Below are 19,775 nucleotides of genomic sequence, written 5' to 3' on the forward strand. Positions count from 1 at the left end.
ACTTATCTGATTACTGCCAAAAATTGATATATTATGGAATTTACGAAAGAAGATGTAAATTTTCTTCATCGCCTAATACAACAAACAAACCAAAAGCTAAAATGCAAATCCTTCTTTTCCTCATAGTAAGACGGTAACAAACGTGCAATCGTTAGGTGGAAACAAATCACAAAATTTTCCACAGAACTGATGTAAATTAACTACACGAATTAAGATCTTATCATTGCGTTATGAATTTGAGAGCCATTTCTTCAAGATCAGCTACGGAAAGAGAATCTGTATTGATTTTTCCTCCATTTTCTTCATTGTCAGAGACGATTTTCTTTGCTCTTTTGCTGTTTCTTCCAGTTTCATCATCTGATGATCCAGAACCATCATGGTCTTCTTCTTCTTCTTCTTCTTCATCCTCCATGGCTCCTCTCTTCCTCTTAATCTTCTGTTTCATTCTCTTTTCCCTCCTCCTTTCCTTGTCTACTTTCTTGTCCTCTATATCAGCTTTCCTCATTTCCGCTCCCACTTTCTTATAGTAATCATTCATTCTCTCTGCAAAATTCAACAACCAATTTACACATGCTTTTTTAAAAACTGATTCATTGCTCGTTTGTGTGAACAGGATAATAGGGATTCATGTTCCTTTACCTTCATCAAGGGCTACTTCAGTCCCTGCTTCAGCAGCTACACTTGCTAAGGGAGCCAAAGAATTGCCTTCCTCATCAAGCACAACCCTCGACCCAAATGGTCTGTGTAGATTGATCTTCAGCTTCTTGTTTTTCAAAACACGATTTCCTGGTCTGAAAATTCAACAGAATTTATACACATAATTAAGCGTGAAAAGACTGGATCGAATGAATGGAAAAAATGTTAACGGAATGCGAAAACCATACATGAGAACTTCTTCTTCCTTGGTTGATTTTTCTACTACTTTGCCCTCTTTACGTGGCTTGAGAGCAAAATCCTCTTCTTCTAAATCTTCACCAAGAAGATCTTTTTTGACAACCAGAGGTGCTTCATATTCCTGTGCATTCTCAATCTCCATAGCGATAGAACTCTCATATACCCCCTTTTTCTTCGTTTTAAGGTTTGTGAATCGGATTCTGGGAGTCATTGGCAGACCAAGTGAAGCAGAAAAGTTTTCAATCGACAGCTTTGACACATCAAAAATCTCTTTGTCCCTTCTTTTGTGGATGGACCTCAAATATGTGATGAAGGCTCTCTGAGCAACACCTTGAAGATCTGGATACTTGACTAACAAAGCAGCCAAGAGCCTAGAAACCTCCTGCAACTTTTGGTTGTTTGCCTGTGTGACAAATTTTTTTACAGTCAAATGTTTCCAACCACAGTCGAAACTCAAAGAAAATTGAGGACGGGAGCTACTACCTTGATGAGTTTTATAGGCACTTTAGCTTCTTGTAATTTCTCAATCATTTTTTCCTCTGAAGGTGTCAGAAAGAGGAGCGACTTCCCTTGAGTATAGAAACGAGCTGTACGCCCAACCCGGTGAATATAAGAAGCTACATCTTCAGGACAATCCACCTATAAAATAAATATGATGACATCACACTTCAGCCCGACAAGATCATAGAGTTTTGTAATTCTGGATGTGGATTCATACCTGAACAACCCAGTCCACAGCCTTATCAAAATCAAGACCTCTAGCAAGAACATCAGTACAGAACAGAACTGATTGTCTCTCAATGAACTGAGAGTACACTCCCATCCTTTTTTCCTGACTCATTTTTCCATGAAGACTCTTCAAAGGTATTCCAGGCCGGAGCTTGTTGAATGCTTCATGCACAAATTTGACCTGCCAGGATTGTGATCCGTTTGTCAATCTCAAGATAGAAGAAAGTGGCAGAATGAAAGTGAACACACTATCTCCATGTAGATTATTCAAAGAGGAAGAGAGGTAATATAATATAACCTGTTTCTTGGTGGAGAGGAAAACAAGAATCCTGGAATTAAGGTGAGTTTTGATGAAACTCCATAACATGTCTAATTTCTTTTCAACTGGGACAATCATCACAGTCTGCATCAAGGAAGTTGGAGTAGCTGTAACCGCCTCTGCATGTACACTAATGTACTCAGGATCTCTCAAACTGAGTCTTGCTAGATCCTTGACTTTCTTAGTTTGAGTTGCAGAGAAAAGCAAAGTTTGTCTGTGCTTAGGCAACTGTGAGATTATAGGATCCAACTGCCCCTTGAACGCAGAATCAAGGACACGGTCGGCCTCATCTAAAATCAGAATCTGCAGCAAAAGAGAACACTTACTAGGCATTTGTAAACAATAAGACTGAAGAAATTTGGCAGACAGAAACATAGTCGAAGTGGTTTTACGGTATCCTTATTTGCAAATATAACCATCCTAATGTTCATAAACGTGTAGGAGAAAGGCATCATGGACAAGTATTATAGAGTTAACAACACAAAATGCCCAAATGTTCTGTAGCTGAAACATTTCATTAAAATAAGGATAGTGAAAACATAAACAAATATGGTCATCATTACCTGAAGCTGTGGACATTCGAAGTTTGGAGTCTCATCCATGTGCTGAAGAAGCCTACCAGGAGCACACACCAAAATATTCATCTCATGAACTCTCTCCTTCTCAACATCAACTCCTTCACGACCACCAATTAAGAGCCCCGCACTAAACTTATGAAACTTTCCTACTTTATTCAAAACACCGAATGTCTGGGCTGCCAATTCCCTTGTTGGAGATATAATTATACATCCCACACCATCTTCAGGACTCCATCTCTCCCTATGTAACTTCTCCAGAATCTAAAACACACAAAAATAATCCATTAGCATCTATCAAAAATCAAAGCTGATCAAGATACAAAGCTACACACACAGCAATAAACTCTATCGAAAAATCGAAACTTTACCGGAATAACAAAAGCCAGAGTTTTGCCAGACCCAGTTCTAGCAGCACCAAGAATATCTCTTCCACATAAAGCATGAGGAATAGCAGCACTCTGAACATCAGTCATATCAACGTATTTCGCATCTTTCAATCCTCTTTTCGTTTTATCCGATATAGGTAACTGAGCAAACTTCCTCACACCTGCATACCGAGAGAAAACGGTGCCGTTTTTGCCGTCTTCGGACTTTCCGATCTTCGAATCTTTAGGAAGAGGACGCAATGAAAGTGGATTGAATCCTGAATCCGGTTTCTGTGATTCGATCCACTGCTTCAGAAGATTTATTTCTTCGACTTCGTTGAGACGAATCTGCTTCCTCATTCCCTTAGTCTTCTTAATTTTTACCATCTTGACACAAACACGAAGTTAGAGCTCCAGATATGGAAAGCTTACGACTTGAGAGGCTAGAATTTGCAAAAGAGCAGACAAAAGTTAGGGTTTTAAGATTTGATAGATACACAAGAAGATGTTGAAGCAGCCAATTGAAGGGTTTAACGATGAGTGACGATGCTTTTTTTAATTACCAAAAAAACTAATCTAGGCCCAATAAGGATACACAAAGGCCCAATAACAAAGCATTTTTTTTTTCGCTTCCCTCGTCTATCTTCTCTGGATCTCTTCTGATTCTCGAATCCCTATTTGTCTTCGTCTTCTTTTGTTGTGAACTTGCGATACATATATATATAGATGCGAGTACACCGGACTGTGAAATTTTGGAACGAATTGATTTGATTTGAATATGGCAATCGCGAAGAAATTGGAAAATGAGATCTCACGCTCTTCTCCTTCGTCATCATCATCATCGCTGAACGAAGCTCTGTTAATCTCTACTATGTGTATCATCGGCTTACAAGTCCATGTGCATATCAACGATGGCTCTGTGTTTTCTGGGATATTCTACACTGTCTCTCTTGAGAATGAATTCAGTACGTTTCCTTTTGGTTTAATGTGGTTTTGATTTGGTAATTTGTGTTTTCGTTGATGAAATTGGTCTTTGAATTTGTGTCGGAGATCACAGAGATTTGATTAGGATCTTACGAAATTATGCTCATTACTTAATTGGTGGTGTGAATCATTCATTGTAACATTGCTAGTTTTTTTTCGATTTGTGTAGCATTTTGGTCTGTTTGACTGTTTCTGAATTTTACTGGTTTGATTCTGAATTTAGGTATTGTGTTGAAGAATGCAAAACTTACTAAGAAGGGAAGAAGTAAATCGAATGTAGAAAGTGGGAAGATTGTGGAGACACTTGTGATTTTGTCTTCCAATATTGTTCAAATTGTTGCAGAGGTTGGTCTTTTTTTCTATGGTGATTTTACTTGTAGAGATTCGTTTAAAGCCAGATTGTGTGACTTTCTTATTTTTATTTTCATAGGGAGTCTCGCTTTCGTCCAATGTTGCAGGGGAGATTGAGGGTGAAAATGTCGTGTCGGCCGTGGCAGTTTCTTCCTTCAATTCTGGCAAGAACAGAAGGGGCACTAATCGTAGAAGGTAACCTTTGTAGTTAATGTTGTTATAAGTTCATATTTAGATAGAAAAGTTAGAAGGTTAAGGATTATGAATCTTGTTTTGCTCCTCGCAGTCTCTTGTCTTTTAGTTTTGTGTCGATTTGTTCTATGGCTTTATGATTTTTTTTTTTAATCTCTTTAATTTATGAAATAGGAATTCCGCGAAACGTGAAAATTGTTTGGAAAGTAAAGCAAGAACCTTGACATCTGGGGAGACCGCAGGTGCCATGAAAGAGCCAGGGAGAAGAGATGAGGTTGGTATTTTACAGGTAGCTTTGTCTTGTTTGTATTGTGGAATTTAACTAAGTAATTCTCCTATTGTTGTGGGAACTGGTGATAGAGTTGATGTCTAGCTCACAAGGTCCATGGGCCCTTGTGTCTCCCCAAGATGGAAGTTAAAGCCAGCCTCCATTTAGTAGGATGTAATGGGTTGACATTAAAGTAGATGACTTGGTTTTCGGTTTCTGTAATGGGTTGACTTTAAAATAGATGCCTTGCCTAGAGTCATTAGTTAACATCTTGTCATGTTGTTTAATTCAGCTTTCACAGTCTGAGTCCCTTTCTTGGTTTTCACTCTCTTGATTCCTTTTCCAATTTCCTCTTTTGCAGAACAAATATCATCCTAGCTCACTGAACCATCAACGGTATGGATCATAAGTATACTGTTTTTGGTATATAATTAGTGTCCTGTTAAAATCTTTATCTCCGTCTTAATATTTGCCAATATGTAACCAAACTTCTACTTATATATCAGTTTTAGCTATCTAGTTTTCTGGCTACAATAAACCTCTCTGTGCTCAGTAGGTAACTCTCTGATTCTTGTATATTCTTTTGCTGACAGACAGGCAGGAGTCCGCATTTTGAAGAATAGCAAAAAAATTACTGATGTTCATCAGGAGGATAACGTTAGTCTTGCACATAATTGGTTCATTCTGTTTTTCAAGATATTGCTCAGCAGCTGCTTATTATTATATTTACCTATTGCAGGTTGAAGCCAGAAGCTCAAGTTGTAGCTGTGAGTTCCTTTTTGGGAAAAACTTTTTTATTTTACTTACAGAACCATGATGAACTCTTTTCTGCTTCCTTTTTGACAAGAAAATGTTTCCTGACATGTGTCTCATCACGTGTTATAATGACAGTGGACAACATGTCTGAACGTGTAAAGCCGATAGAACAAGAGAAAATGCCGGAACCTTCTAGTAATGGTTTTCACGATGCTACGGAGAGACCCTCGTCAACTGAAAATTCTTCATCACAGAGCACTACTGTGGATGAAAACTCAGAAGTGAGTCTGGTTTTGGTGGTATCTACAAATAGCTTACCACCTACGCAGGCAACAGACCCTGACAAGAAGGCTAAGGTGATAAAGAATTCGTATTGGTTTCTCATATTCAGAATATATGTTAGTTTGAGATGCTCGTTTCTTGGTTATGGCAGCTTGATGACTTGTGCATTGTTTCATCTTACTTTATTTGTTACTCGTTTTTGAATTCAGGAGTTTAAACTGAATCCAGGAGCAAAGACTTTTTCCCCATCTCTTGCAAAACGTCTTACATCAGCTCATGCCGGTATGACGCCTGTTGTTGCGAATATGGGTTATGTGCCAAGCAATACTCCTATGTTACCAGTTCCAGAAGCTGTTCAACCAGAAATTGGAATCAGCCCTTTCTTGTCTCATGCATCTTCACCTTCCAAGTTTGTTCCGTACACTAATTTGGCTACTGGAAATGCTGGTGGTGGATCTCATTTTCCCCAACATGTAAGTATTCAACCACAAATGAGGCATCTTCTATTCTCTCTCTCTTTTAATATATCACATTTTTTGGGAACCTTTATTCATCTATTAGCTCAAATGGCTGAAATACCAATATTGCATGACCAGATTGTGAAACTGAGTATTGTTCGCAACCGGTGATTCAAAGTTCTGTGCAATCAATGGATTATTTTTTTCATTTGAACTCATTTTTCTGCAGATGGTTGGACCAACTATTAACAGGGGACAGCCACATAGATTCACCACTCAGTACCATTCTGTTCAACCCACACCAATGCTTGTAAATCCCAATCCTCAGGTTGCATTTCATTAACAACACCATATTCTCACTTCTGTTCATAAAATTGTTTATAAGAATTGAGTGATAGTGTATGAGTTTCTAAATGCTAATTGAATCGTATATTCCAGGTGATGGTCGGGAGATCAGGACAGCTTATGTATATGCAACCAATTTCTCAGGTAAGAAGAACTTGAATAATAATATTATTGTGTACATAAACAATCACATTAGCCTTTTTTGCTTACAAGAAACTCAAATCCGCTTCCCTTTTATGTTCTTATAAGGATTTGGTTCAAGGAGCACCACATAACTCACATTTGCCTCCTCGTCCTCTCTTTACTCCCCAACAGTTTCAGTATCCAAAGCATCAGAGTAAAACATTCTTCTCTGTCCAATTATGGTTTCATGTTAAGTAAGACCAAAGATTTTGGTTTTCACTAAACTTCACTTTCTTGGTAATTCAGGTCTAATCGCAACTGGTCAACCGATGCATCTATATGCTCCACAACCATTTGCAGCCAATGGACATCAGCCTTACACAGTCATGCCTACCGATATTCCGGTTATGCAGTCACCTTTTCCCATTAACCGGGCCATGCCAATTCCGGTTCCTAATGGTTTCTATGGCACAAAGTTTCTATAGAAAGTCTTGTTTTTCATCTTCATTACCTTATTATTTGCCTCCCAGCTTAATAAGTTTTTGATACATAGTTAAAAACCAAAAATTATAGATCCGTCTGATGACTTGGATTTTTTTTCTTTCTCAATGATATACAACTACTAGCTAAAGAAAACAGAAAGAGGAAGTTATGAGCATTTTATATAATGAATCACGATAATTTTGCTGACATCTTTAAGCTAGACAATAGTTAGATTCTGTTTTCCTATTTCTGATTACAATAAGATTGAATCAGACTTTAAGCTCTTAAGGGTTTGCAAGAAGAAATAATAGTCTTCAGAAGATCAATGGCCTTGAGAAAAATGGGTCTCTCTCACATTCTCCTGCACAGCCTAAGACAAATCAAACATGAATCTCTATAGAGAAAACCAAGTAAGCTTGGGATATAATCATTGGTATGGTTGGGTTTAGTACCTGAAGGAGTTCTGTCATCTTGCCTCGTCCGTAACTCGGCATGGGTTTCAGCATATGTACTGGATGGATTGGGTGTATCGCCTGCAATGGCTCAATGGACAGAGCTTGCTCATCTGACTCGGGTTCAACGGACTGTGTTGTGTGCTGGACTTGACCTTTATTCATCACCTGTGTGAGAAGCGTCTCAAAAGGCTTGCCGTTACTCGCTCCACTCGCTTGAGACCCTGTCTCGGTCTGCATGGGACTGTGGTCGATCGGGACCCGCTCACCACCATTCTCTAGATGGGCAGGCTGAAGCACAACGGGAACAATAAGATTATTTGGTATTGTTGGATGAGCCGGCTGAATCGGGACAGGAACCAATGCTCTGCTTCTAACACCACTACCACGCTTCTCCCGGAATCTAGATTTCCGACCTCTTTTAGCTGAGCCATCATGATGCATCACATCACTGTTTCTTCTTATCATTGGAACATCAGGAGCAACATCGTTATCAACAGATACAGGATCACAGTGACCAGGCTTGAAGACCACACCTCTAAGCATGCTATCTGAATTCCCAACCTTAACAGAAAGCAAGAACCCGGCTTCAAATGTCGCCTCAATCACACCACTAATCGGCTGTCCAACCATAGCTTCATCGTCATTCCTCTGGCGAGACTGCTGCTGACTCCTGCTAAAACTTGGAGAATGACCAAGAGAGTGCTCATTCGATTCCAGCTTCAATTGTTTCCTCGGACGACCTCGTTTCCGTTTTGCCGTTAAATCACCTGAGATAGTGTGGTTGTTCTCCTCATGGCTTTCCTTCTCCATTTCTCCAAGCTCGATATTGCAGTGACTAGTGTTGGCTATAGTTCCTCTGAGACAGTAAATATAAAACACAGGTGAAAATCGTCAATACACACAATTGACAGTACAACACCAAAGATCATCACAGTAACGAGAAGTTAAAAATCTCAGATGTTCTATAAACAAAATCTTTAACCAAAACCAAAACAAGTTTCAAAAATGTAAACTTTTTTTTTTTACAAATAACTTTCACAATCCAAGAAAAAAACTGAATAATGAAACTGTAATTTTATTCACATTTCTACTAAAAACCTGGGATTAAAGCAGATAAGATCCAGTAATCCAAAAGAACATGCAACCATTTCTAAACCCTTAAAATCAAGACTCCTAATTACAAATTAACTCAAAATCAAACCACTAATCAACACACACAAGAAACAAAATTAGCAATCTCTCAGTAGCCCTAGAATCAAATCACATAGACAACCCCAGAAAAAACAAAAAATCTCGGATTTCAAAAAAAAAATCGAGTGAAGAAACACACAGTATTATTACCCAAAATAACCAAAACAAAGCACGACACAGGAAACAAAAGCTTTAAACTTTTTCCGTCAATTTCGGTGTAAAACACAGAGACATAGAAGACAGAGAGAAAAAACACAGACCTGCGAATTTTTCGTCTCCCTTTCTTCAGCTTTCTTCTTGTGGCATTTAACAACGAGTCAATAAAGGGCTAATGCGAAAAAAGACAAAAACATTTGAGAGGGCCAAAAATATTTTAATTACAGCAAAAAAAATTGTGGATTTGTTTGGTTATAACACTTTCTCTGTTTTGTTAAATTAATGGTTTGTTTTTGTTTGGGCTTTTAGATAATATCTTTGCTTAAAGATATTTCCTTCTTGCTTTTTTATTATGCTTCTGTGATCAGTTACTTCTTCTTTTTTAGAGGTCACGTGAAAACCACGTGTCTGCTATGCAAAGATCTTTGATTTATCAGGCCATTAGCGAAGTAATGTAATCCTTCTTCTTTTGGATTAGCCCAAAGATACTACTTTAAAGCCCATTCAACCTTGGACTTAATTTTTGCAAAGAAAAAAAGTTGGGTAACTAGAAAAATGTACTAACTTAGTATTGGTATATATACAAATTTCGGTTTAACTTGAGATTGGTTGATAAATATTCTGAGTCTAATTGCAAAATTATTGTTTATCTGTTCTCTGATACGTTCGTTACTTTCATACATTTCCAACCATACAATAAACAAAATCATATTTCAGATTTATTCCAAATATAGTGGACGACATTCAATTTCTCAAAGTACATTTGATTGAATGCTCTAGCTTCTTATCTCATCCCTTGATCCATCAAATTATCAGCTTTTTCTAACCATTCTATTTCGTTTCAGGAATCTTATTTCCTTCTTTTGCAAGTAATCAAAGGAAGAGCTTCAGAAATTAGAACAATCGAAATATTTCTTATCATTGCAAAAGTCAATAACAAAACCAAAGCTTTAAAAACTTGTAATGGTCACAAACACACCACACCACACCAATTATTCGCATAAATAGTATAGATATATCAAACGATCCAATTCGGGTTCAGTTTAGAAACCGTGGATCTTGATCTGATCCTTCTTAGCAATCCCAGTTTGGACCAAGAACTGAGACACTTTCTTCCTTTGATCACCTTGAAGCTGGATGATCTTGCCTAGTTCTTTGTCCTGCACAACGTTACCGTTGCAGCAGAAATCTTTCTTCAAATCCTTGAGAATCCTCTCGTAGCTGTACTCTTTCTTAAGCCCTTGAACAGTCGTCAAGCTCTTTTTCCCATTCCTCTGCTGGATTCGAATGTGAATGTTCTCTTTAGCTCCTGGTGCATCTGAATCTTTAGCTTCTGCAAATGGATCGTATGCTGATGGAATCTGAATGTCTAGCTCAACCATGTAAACTTGGTTACTTTTAACTAAGAAACTGCCCTTAAGCTGTTTGATTCTCTCTGCAAAACAAATTGAGAAAACCCAAGTTTTAGACTCCAATCAACAATAAACAAATCTAGTCTTTATCAACAACAATTAATCAAGAACAGAGCATGACTTAACCAAATAGATCATGTCATCATGATGTTCAACATATAACTAGATTATAACATACGAAAAGTCCCTATATAGATCAATTACTGGATCATGGATATATTCGAATTCAATCTCAATCCAAACCCTAAAGCTGACCAATAAAATGATTTGAGAGGAGACAATCCAAAATTTAGATCAAACTTCTCAAAACCATAACAATCAAGTAAATCAATTCGCTTTAATATGAGATTCGATAGTTTATGCAGAGATTATATCCAAATCACACATCAAAACCATAAGATAAGAAAAACAGAACGCAAAATCATACCAATCCGATTCGAAAACGAAACAACGAACAAAGAGAAAGCTTCAAAACCCTAAATCGAATTAAAACTAGAGAGCAATCAATCAAACAGAGAACAACAAACAACGAAACGATCAAATCTACAAAAGAAAGAACAAATCGTACCTGAAGGTTTTGTTCGATGGAGTCTTTGGAGTTTTTGTTAATTCAATTGATGAAGAAGAAAGCTTAAGGAAGGTTTTGTATTTATAGACCTTTTTTTTTTACCATAGATCTTCTTTTTATGGCGGCTAAATCTTAGCCGTAGATCTATTATTTTCTAGACACGTGGATGGATAAGTTCGAATTAGTGACCAAGTGGGGAAGGTTTCACGTTTAGAATAACTGGTGTGAGACGCAGAGAATAATTATCTATTTTCTTTGCGTATAATGGACGCGCAACTCTCATATCCGTGTAGGCCCATTAAGAGCATTTATTAAAAGAAAGATAATAAGAGCCACAAGTGGGTCCAATAACAACACTTGCGAGAAGAATCTCGAAGTCAATATGATTTCGTATTTTATTCGATATCTGTGGTTGTCTGACAAAAGAAGAGACGTCTTATTGCAGATTGTTCTGATACATTATGTTGAAAACGTTTTACACATTGTCACTCACCGAATTTACTTGCTTTTTGATGAAGCAAAGAACCCAAATCTAGATCAAGCGAGGAGATGTTTTTAAATCAAAATCACTCACTCGTTGCTCAAACTTCGAATGATATACGAAAGCATACCGCCATGATTATAGTATGTTAGTTCCACTTGATCAATTCCAATCAACCAAGTCAGACCATTAAATATATGGTGACAATCAAATCTAAACAAAAGCTTTTGTGATTACCTCTGTGTCTAACCGCAAAGTGCAGACAAAAGATTTAGCAGTGTCAGTAGTCACAGTTATGTCCTGGCCTGGTTTTATCTCATTGATATTACTAGGAAGGTGGATTGTGTAGAGTTCATGGCCAGTTAGTCCAAGGGTTTCTGCATCTTCACCGGACTTGAAGGCCATTAACCCCAATTCCTGTCGAATTCAAGCTGCATCACAAATTTGGACAGGTTTCTCTATGCAGAAATTTAGGGGAGTTACTATGGAATAAGCTATTTAATCCTACTTAAGTCATAAATTATGGCCAACAGCGAAAGATTCGTCACATTACAACAGCATAGCGATGAAGTCGTTTTGTAAACCAGTGGATCACTCCCAAGACGCCTCACTGCATTCCTCATAGAAACAAGATCAAATTTAGCCATGAACCAAAAAAACAGAAAGCAAGAAAAGGTAAAACAAAAGTTAGTATAAATTGGGAAAAGAAAGGACTCTACCAACTGCCTTTAAAGTAATCATTTGGCATCTTGGGATGGGATCTCAACTTTCTTAAGTCAATCAACATACCAATCCAAGACACAAAGACTATAGCTCTGATAAATCTGCGTAAAACTGAGGACGAAAGATGAAGCAGAGGAAACAAGTTCTTATTTAGGCACTCAAACAGTTTATATCCTCAAGGGGACACACATTTTTTTCCCATCCAGATGGGTGTAAAAGGATCCACACTACTTTACATAGAACGGTGAAGACACTACCAAATCTGAAATATATATAAGTTGAGTGCATTTATATACTCTACTGCGGATTTGGGGGACGACTATTAGCAGCAGAGACTCTAGAGCCCCACTCCAAAAGTTCCTTGCTTGTATCGTCTTTGTGCACTATCACTTCAATGAAACAAAAGCTCTCTTTTTCCTCATTGGTTGCCGTGTTGATTGCTTTCACTAACTCCTCCTCGCATCTCACCTTGGCAGTCCAGCATTTTCCTTCTCCATTGTGTATGGCCTCAACAAAAGCTGTGTAGTTCCAGTTCTTTATGACATTGTAAGGACCATCGTGAATTTCCACCTCAATGGTGTAGCCTCCGTTGTTGATGAGGAAGATTATGGTCTTTTGCCCACACCGTATCATCGTAGATACATCCTGTGCGGTTACCTGGAAACTACCATCTCCAATACAAGCAATGACACGCCTGTTTGGCATGGCTTGAGCATAGCCTAGAGTAGCACCCACTGACCAGCCAATTGATCCGTACTGCATTTGGAATTCGTAACCGCATCCTTCAGGGAGCTTCAGCTTCTGACAGTTGAACCAGGAATCTCCTGTCTCAGCAAGCACAGCAGACTCAGAAGAGAGCATATTCTGAATGTGTTGGAACAGTACATTAACCCTCAAAGACTCATTCGGGTTATCTCTCAAAGGCTTTCCTTCTGGGACATAGATCCTGTGATAATTCTCATAAGAAGTGTTGTTGTGCTTAATTCGTTTAGCCAACTCGCTTAGAAAATCCTTCATAAGAACACATCCAAACGCAGGTCCGTTACCGATAGTAACCCGATCAGGCTGAACGATGATTGCCTTCTCCTTCTTGAGAAGCAGAGAATACCCAACAGAACTGTAATCGTTGAAAATCGGACCTGCAAACAGATAAGCATCCGCAGATTCAACGATTTCAGCACAAAAAGCTGTACTCACAGCTCCCCAATACGTCCCTATAAAATGCTTGTGATGCTCAGGTACTTGTCCTTTAGCAGAAGGCATCACAGCAAGACCATAGCCAGAAGCATCAGCAAGCTCAACAAAAGCATCCGCGGCTTTCGCAACCCGCATTTTCGGCCCACCAACAAGAACTGGCTTCACAGCTTTGTTCAAGAACTCAGCAGCTGCCTCCACCGCCGCATCTAAACCAATCTGATTGCTAACCTTCATCGGAAGCATGAACGGAACAGGATGACGACTAAACGTCGGAAGAGGAATCGCCGGTAAATTACAGCTGATACTGATATAAACAGGTTTGCTTTCTTTCAAAGCAGTTGAAATCGCAGTATCGATAAGTTCATGAGCCTCTTCTAAGTTATTAATCACAGCTTGAAAACAAGTAACAGCTTGAAAACACCTAAGCTCTTGAGTGAAATCAGGTAAACCAATTGTATGATGAAGAATCCTATTGGTACCGTAATCGTTGGAGTTTGGACCACCGACGATGCAAATCAGAGGCAGATTCTCACTGTAAGCACCGGCGATCGCATTCAGAACACTCAATCCACCGACGGTGAACGTAACGACGCACGCACCAACACCGCGAGATCTAGCGTAACCGTCAGCAGCGTATCCGGCGTTAAGCTCGTTGCAGCAACCGATCAGCTTGAGGTTTGGTTCGGCGATTAGGTGATCGAGAAGCGTCAGGTTGAAATCACCAGGAACGGAGAAGACATCGGTGACGCCGATTTCGACTAACCGTCTTGCTAGGTAACGGCCAAGAGTCGCGTCGCAGGGGCTGACGGTGGTGGAGTGAAGTGGACTTGTGTTTTGAACGGTGGAGACTCCGCCGTTTGGAGGACCGCCGATATCGTGGTTGGTCGGGTTACACGCGTCGATAGATCCGATCTTAGTGTCCATAGTGGTAACGTTCGTTTCAGAATTTTCGAACAATAGAGCTATGAGAAAATTGGAGAGAGCTCGAGGTAAAAGTACAGTTTGAAATATGAGATTAGTGGAAGATACTTAATTATAGACGTAAAACAACGGTGGCTAAAGTAATCAAACGGTGGTATGAAATAGGCGGCTAATAAGATATTTTTAGCCGCAGATATTTATGTGTCTCTGAGATTGACACGTGTCCTTATATAGTTGGATATTGGAGAACAAGTTAGAAAGTTCACGTTGAGAATAGTTGTGAGTCCGCAGAGAATAATTGCTCTCATGCGCAGCCCACAAGGGCATCATAGGACCCGATTGGATATAGGATCCGACCCGGTTCGTGTCAATACCACGTGACTCAAAAAGAAACTCCCGCTCTTGGCGACTTTTCGAAACCCTAAAGAGACTCGTATTTCCCCCCTAACGCCGATTTTCCCGCCGCTCTCACTCAATTACAAAAATCCGTAGATCCCCAATCTCCAATCACATATCTCCCACAATCTCTTTCTCGCTCTCTCGATCATCAGATTCTTCAATCTCTTTCACCAAGCTTAACCAAATCGTTACCATGAAGGATATCTCTAAATCTCCGGCGAGAAGAAGCGACGGATTCCACCGCTACTTAAAACCAGGAGCGCTTGCTCAGATCCGAAACTCGAGAATCAACGCTAGATCTACTACATCTCTCGTATCTCGCTCCTCCCTCTCGCAGCTAGTAGATCCGATTTCACCATCTGAGAACTCGGTTGATGAAGCAGCAGCGGCTTCGCGGAATCTGACGATAGATCAGGTACCACATCTTCTAAGAAAGATCTATGGTCCTTACAGTTATCAGAGGAAGAAATTAGCCGCTGCTAGATCTGTCTCGTCGATGATGATGATGAATATCAATCCTCCTATAAACTCAGTTCTTGTTGAACCCAGTAGTGATGTTATTGCTCATTGAGTTAAACTAGTTTCTACCAAATCTGTAATCTGATGATACAATTCGGGTAAAATGTTTAATACTATCATAAGACTCACTATATGAATCATTAAATTATCAATAAATTGTGTGTTTTCAATTGATGAGTTTATCTTTGTTAATTTAATGTTTGTGTTGATTTGATATCTTACGATTTGGATTTGACTATAGATTCCTTCACTACATATTAATGAACACTTACATGAGTATCATTTTGGGATTCTTAATGATGTATATGTAACTCTTAAGTGTTGTAACTGTTTTGAAAGATTAGCCAAACACTTAAAGATTCGAAGAGTAATGATATAAGACTACATATATTTTTCTCAAATTTGTTATCATCTTGTTAGATTGTAATTGACATAGGCTATGTTACCTCAGTCAATTCTCTGCTTTGCTTAATCTAAACATCTCAAATCTATAGGTTTTGATTATCTCTCTGTTTGTTGTGATGGGTAAAAATGTTTGCCTTCTGCTATTATCAGACGCTATTGTCTCAGACCAAATGGTTACCTATGTTTGTCGATGGGTGTTAACAGATTTCATTTGCTTGGTGGTATTACCGCATATGGAACATTGGTCTTGGTTTATTTAGTCTCATCATTCGATGTTAATAAGTTTTATCTATATGCTTTCTTTCATTTGTTCTAATGGGTAATGATGGTTATCTATATGTTGCCTTTAGCAAACGTCGCTGCCCATATGGTTGAACTTGAATCCTGATCCAACTGAACCTCTTTACCCTCTGATTATGCAATCGGTTATTAATTGATGTTGATATCCCCAAGTACATATGTATGTTATATGTAAGAGACCATTCATAACTTTCACTTTCTACCCTTCAAAGTTTTATTTAACTCTCTTCATTGTCAAATCCTTCATCTTTACTACTTTTTCAATATCTCCCCATTATGTATAAATTTAATGCATCAAGTACTACAACTATTCCACATGTGCATTGATAAATCAACCTCAAAATAGAGGTAAAAGAGAGAGAGAACCACTTTTTTGAAAGGAGTGGAATTGTTCTCGTATCACGAGATTACATAAACGTGAGTCGTCCAAACTACTAGATTCGAATAAACCAACCAAATCACAAATTGTTTCTTTTAAAATAATGAAACATGATGTGAAAACACAACTCGTAGCCTATTTGATATTGTTTTCGTTCATGTTTTGTCGACGTAGACCCATATATCTTAGTAGGTTTTGAAATAAACCAAACTGAGCCCCAACTAAAGCTACTAAACCACGGTCGATAGAACCAAACCGACGTAAATTCAAAGCTATAAACTCAAACCGAATTATAAAATATGAAGTTATGTTTGATTTTGATATTTTTCTCACTGAATCAAACCTAAACTTAAACCAAAATGGCGAAATCTGAAAACCCAATGTAAATGCAGACTCCCTATGGTCGATTAATTTTGTTGTTGCAGAATTCTTTAGAAGTATGATGTGACATCACCTTGACTAATGCTAATGTCATCACTTAATGTAAAGAACGTACTAATATTTAGCAACGATTTTAAAAATAATAAGCATCTCAATACTTAAGATTATCTCAAGTAAAACTAATAATCCAAAGCCATGATGATTCATATGAAGCCCACTGCCCACCAAGGCAAGCCAAATGTCGATCTCTCTCGCTACCAGCAACCACCGCACTTGCCTCGTCCATGTCACTTCCACAACCATAAATTTTTTTGGTGCCACTCGAAATAAAATAAAAATATAAAATTTATCAAAATCATTAACGATTTAAAGCAAAATTCTAACTTTAATAAGATAAAGCTACAATCCGGAGATGGTGAAAAAACTTTAATCCATATTCACATTGTAAGTTTTTCTATGGAAAATCACTTCTTCTTTTTTTCCACGCGGTTTCAAAGGTTAATCATAAAAAGAGTAGAAGTTAAAGGAACTTTTTTGTATCTATTATAGTTTGTTTTTATATGTATTGTGACCACAAACACATATATCTACATATTTATTTTATATATAAAGAGATAGATAATCTAACTGAGAAATCCACTTGAAGCTATTCAACAATTTTTATAGCTTTCTTCCTCTCCAAAACCACACCAAAAAAAAAAAAAAAAAATTTGATTTTCAGATCCAATCAACCAGAGATGAGAGATAACAACAATAACAACACAAGAGAAGAAGAGAGAAGCAGTTCTTCAAAGCAGCAACAACCACAAGCTCCTATGTCTTTGAAGATCATAGATTCATGTCTCAGACTAAGTGTGGTTCCTCTCAGTGTTGCAACCATCTGGTTAACTGTCACTAACCACGAATCCAACCCGGACTACGGCAATTTAGAGTACAACTCCATCATGGGTCTCAAGTAAACATATACTCTTTACTTTCTTTCAACTTTTTAGTAAGTATTTTATAATTATTAATTAATTAGTTATAATTTGTAGGTATATGGTTGGTGTGAGTGCCATATCTGCTATTTATGCTCTGCTCTCTACTGTTTCTTCATGGGTCACATGTTTAGTCTCCAAAGCTTGGCTCTTCTTTATTCCTGACCAGGTTTTTTAAAATTATCTTCTCAATCATTTATCAAATATCTAGTATGCAATTTCTTATGTTAGTTAATAATGTTTTTATATTTTTTTGGGTGTATGAAGGTTTTAGCTTATGTGATGACAACATCAGTAGCAGGAGCAACAGAGATAGTGTATCTACTTAACAAAGGAGACAAAATAGTGACATGGAGTGAAATGTGTTCTTCTTATCCACATTATTGTTCAAAACTCACAATTGCTTTGGGACTTCATGTCTTTGTTCTTTTCTTTTTCTTATTTCTCTCTGTCATTTCTGCTTATAGAGCTTTTAGTCCCTTTGATCCTCCTTGTGATTCTCAAACCAATAATGATGCTTAAATTAGTCAGTTTTGGATTCAACTTTATCAAAATGTTGCAGCAGTTTATGGTGTTTTAACTTTCTTCTCAAAATATTACAAAATATTTTTTTTTATGCCGCCAACTGTTGTTGTAGGCACCATACTCCTACAAAGAACAAGCGGGTTAGGCAGCCGTTTAGAAATACCAATTTATTTTATGTTTTTTAAGGCTACCAAATTATTATTTTACTTTTTAATGTTAATATATAGGTGTATCTTAAAATTTTTGTTTAATAAATTTTTTAACACAAATTTTGCATGATTTTAAACTAATTTTGAATAAGGGATAGAAAGAGCGCTACAAAAAAAATCTTGACTCGGACCATCATTTTTGTTGGACCGGCACATCCTGTAGATGTATAAATAACTTATTTTGCGGAAAAAAATAGATGTTTACATGATTTTACCTAAATACTACCATTTATGTAAATCTATAAATATCAGTTTATAGCAAGTTATAAATCCTTACATGGATTAACAGGTGTACAAAATTTTACAAAATAATAAATACAAAAGCATTGAAATAGTGTTTTTAACCAAAAGAAAAAAAAGATACTGTAATCTATAGAAAGAATCAAAGTGAAGTTGCAGAAATAAAGACCAAATCAAATGAATAATTTATTAAATTGATAAGGTGGCAACCAACAAATATATTGCACTTAATATAGTAAAAAATCATACATTGCTGTCAGTGAGTAGTAAACCAAGTAGTCACCCATATATAAATTTCTTGAAAATATGAAACTCCTAATCCTACATGACTTAAACCTTTTTTAGATAATTTCATTATCAAATGGCTATTCTTTCAATTCACCCTTATATCTTTGCACAACAATAGAGAGAGAAAAAGAAGTTCAAAAAAAACATAAGATCTAATTAAGAGAGGTTTTTGGTCTAGTTCCTCTGGTTCATACCACACCAACCATGAAGAACAGCTACAAGCATGAACTCATCTCAACCTCAACGAACGAAACTGATCGAGTCATTAATCGTTGCTTTCTCCGGAAAAAGACCACAAAAGAAGTCATTCATCTCAAAGCTTCTCAGGTCGAATCAGATTCGTATTCCTTCATCGTAACTTACCAGCCAAATCTTCGGATTCGTCATGAAAATCTCGATGGACACCAACTTAAGACCACTCTTGAACGTCATCCCGATCGTGTATTTAAACTCGAAGACAACATCCCAAAACAGTTTCTTGTCTCTCAAGAAACATGCCTTGAACACGTCATGATCATCTTGTCGGCGATGTATCTCCCGCAAACTATTCAAGAACGTCTTGTCCGTTACATCTCAACCGAATCCGTCAAGTTCAGAAACCGCCGCTGCGGAACAGGAGGAGGTTTGAAGGTAGAAGTTGACGTTAAAGTCGACGTGGAACAATGGGTGAGGATTGATTGTTGTTGTAAACAAAAGGGTACTTGTCTGGTCCCGGCGTTGGATTGTCCGATATGCTTAACGGAGTTATCTAGTGGGGTGAGTCGCATGAAGTTACCATGTTCCCATGTTTTTCACAGAGACTGTATAATGACGTGGCTGAAAAAGAACCCTTCTTGTCCTATCTGCCGAACCAAAGCTCATGGCAAAACTGTTTCTATCTATTAAGCTGTATGTGAACTTTTGTATTGGGCTTTAATATGTG

At 37.7% G+C, this 19,775-nt stretch overlaps 9 protein-coding genes across 13 annotated transcripts; 4 read left to right on the forward strand and 5 right to left on the reverse strand.

The window, feature by feature from the left end:
- Window positions 1-5: 5 nt before the first annotated feature.
- On the reverse strand, window positions 6-3,412 carry AT5G54910 (DEA(D/H)-box RNA helicase family protein). Its single transcript, NM_124873.3, has 8 exons — window positions 2,889-3,412; window positions 2,506-2,781; window positions 1,922-2,245; window positions 1,613-1,804; window positions 1,378-1,533; window positions 885-1,297; window positions 640-791; window positions 6-543 (listed from the first exon to the last, which is right to left on the reverse strand). Exons 1-8 carry the CDS (start codon window positions 3,270-3,272, stop codon window positions 221-223), a joined length of 2,220 nt encoding a protein of 739 aa, NP_200302.1. The 5' UTR covers window positions 3,273-3,412; the 3' UTR covers window positions 6-220.
- A 140-nt stretch (window positions 3,413-3,552) lies between these two features.
- AT5G54920 (polyadenylate-binding protein interacting protein) lies at window positions 3,553-7,348 on the forward strand. Of its 2 annotated transcripts, none has more exons than NM_001125965.2 (13): window positions 3,553-3,850; window positions 4,093-4,214; window positions 4,300-4,415; window positions 4,587-4,701; window positions 5,042-5,076; window positions 5,274-5,337; window positions 5,420-5,447; window positions 5,572-5,792; window positions 5,928-6,191; window positions 6,406-6,504; window positions 6,615-6,665; window positions 6,771-6,858; window positions 6,951-7,348. In NM_001125965.2, exons 1-13 carry the CDS (start codon window positions 3,664-3,666, stop codon window positions 7,127-7,129), a joined length of 1,569 nt encoding a protein of 522 aa, NP_001119437.1. In that variant the 5' UTR covers window positions 3,553-3,663; the 3' UTR covers window positions 7,130-7,348. The 2 variants fall into 2 exon arrangements, with proteins under 2 accessions (NP_001119437.1, NP_568816.1); NM_124874.4 differs by having other exon boundaries at window positions 4,587-4,686.
- Window positions 7,286-9,122, reverse strand: AT5G54930 (AT hook motif-containing protein). Of its 2 annotated transcripts, none has more exons than NM_001036998.1 (3): window positions 9,034-9,114; window positions 7,580-8,438; window positions 7,286-7,488 (listed from the first exon to the last, which is right to left on the reverse strand). In NM_001036998.1, exons 2-3 carry the CDS (start codon window positions 8,390-8,392, stop codon window positions 7,450-7,452), a joined length of 852 nt encoding a protein of 283 aa, NP_001032075.1. In that variant the 5' UTR covers window positions 8,393-8,438; window positions 9,034-9,114; the 3' UTR covers window positions 7,286-7,449. The 2 variants fall into 2 exon arrangements, with proteins under 2 accessions (NP_001032075.1, NP_568817.1); NM_124875.5 differs by having other exon boundaries at window positions 7,287-7,497; window positions 9,034-9,122.
- A 412-nt stretch (window positions 9,123-9,534) lies between these two features.
- AT5G54940 (Translation initiation factor SUI1 family protein) lies at window positions 9,535-11,006 on the reverse strand. Of its 3 annotated transcripts, NM_180861.2 has the most exons (3): window positions 10,910-10,961; window positions 10,769-10,833; window positions 9,824-10,364 (listed from the first exon to the last, which is right to left on the reverse strand). In NM_180861.2, exon 3 carries the CDS (start codon window positions 10,309-10,311, stop codon window positions 9,973-9,975), a length of 339 nt encoding a protein of 112 aa, NP_851192.1. In that variant the 5' UTR covers window positions 10,312-10,364; window positions 10,769-10,833; window positions 10,910-10,961; the 3' UTR covers window positions 9,824-9,972. The 3 variants fall into 3 exon arrangements, with proteins under 3 accessions (NP_568818.1, NP_001332503.1, NP_851192.1); NM_124876.5 differs by lacking the exon at window positions 10,769-10,833 and having other exon boundaries at window positions 9,535-10,364; window positions 10,910-11,006; NM_001345103.1 differs by having other exon boundaries at window positions 9,627-10,817; window positions 10,910-10,985.
- A 378-nt stretch (window positions 11,007-11,384) lies between these two features.
- Window positions 11,385-11,885, reverse strand: AT5G54950 (Aconitase family protein; the record flags this gene model as incomplete). Its single annotated transcript, NM_124877.2, has 2 exons — window positions 11,628-11,885; window positions 11,385-11,441 (listed from the first exon to the last, which is right to left on the reverse strand). Exons 1-2 carry the CDS (start codon window positions 11,793-11,795, stop codon window positions 11,385-11,387), a joined length of 225 nt encoding a protein of 74 aa, NP_200306.1. The 5' UTR covers window positions 11,796-11,885.
- Window positions 11,886-12,105: 220 nt separating this feature from the next.
- On the reverse strand, window positions 12,106-14,385 carry PDC2 (pyruvate decarboxylase-2). The gene has a single exon (NM_124878.3). It carries the CDS (start codon window positions 14,232-14,234, stop codon window positions 12,411-12,413), a length of 1,824 nt encoding a protein of 607 aa, NP_200307.1. The 5' UTR covers window positions 14,235-14,385; the 3' UTR covers window positions 12,106-12,410.
- A 143-nt stretch (window positions 14,386-14,528) lies between these two features.
- On the forward strand, window positions 14,529-15,672 carry AT5G54970 (uncharacterized protein). The gene has a single exon (NM_124879.3). It carries the CDS (start codon window positions 14,824-14,826, stop codon window positions 15,199-15,201), a length of 378 nt encoding a protein of 125 aa, NP_200308.1. The 5' UTR covers window positions 14,529-14,823; the 3' UTR covers window positions 15,202-15,672.
- A 1,514-nt stretch (window positions 15,673-17,186) lies between these two features.
- Window positions 17,187-18,488, forward strand: AT5G54980 (Uncharacterized protein family (UPF0497)). The gene is made up of 3 exons (NM_124880.3): window positions 17,187-17,569; window positions 17,649-17,760; window positions 17,859-18,488. The coding sequence occupies exons 1-3, from the start codon at window positions 17,352-17,354 to the stop codon at window positions 18,111-18,113; spliced, it is 585 nt and encodes a 194-aa protein (NP_200309.1). The 5' UTR covers window positions 17,187-17,351; the 3' UTR covers window positions 18,114-18,488.
- A 525-nt stretch (window positions 18,489-19,013) lies between these two features.
- AT5G54990 (RING/U-box superfamily protein) lies at window positions 19,014-19,738 on the forward strand (the record flags this gene model as incomplete). The annotated part of the gene is made up of 1 exon (NM_124881.2): window positions 19,014-19,738. The coding sequence occupies exon 1, from the start codon at window positions 19,058-19,060 to the stop codon at window positions 19,736-19,738; it is 681 nt and encodes a 226-aa protein (NP_200310.1). The 5' UTR covers window positions 19,014-19,057.
- Window positions 19,739-19,775: the final 37 nt, after the last annotated feature.

This window comes from Arabidopsis thaliana, chromosome 5, assembly GCF_000001735.4.
Source record: "Arabidopsis thaliana chromosome 5, partial sequence".
NCBI classification, from domain to species: domain Eukaryota; kingdom Viridiplantae; phylum Streptophyta; class Magnoliopsida; order Brassicales; family Brassicaceae; genus Arabidopsis; species Arabidopsis thaliana.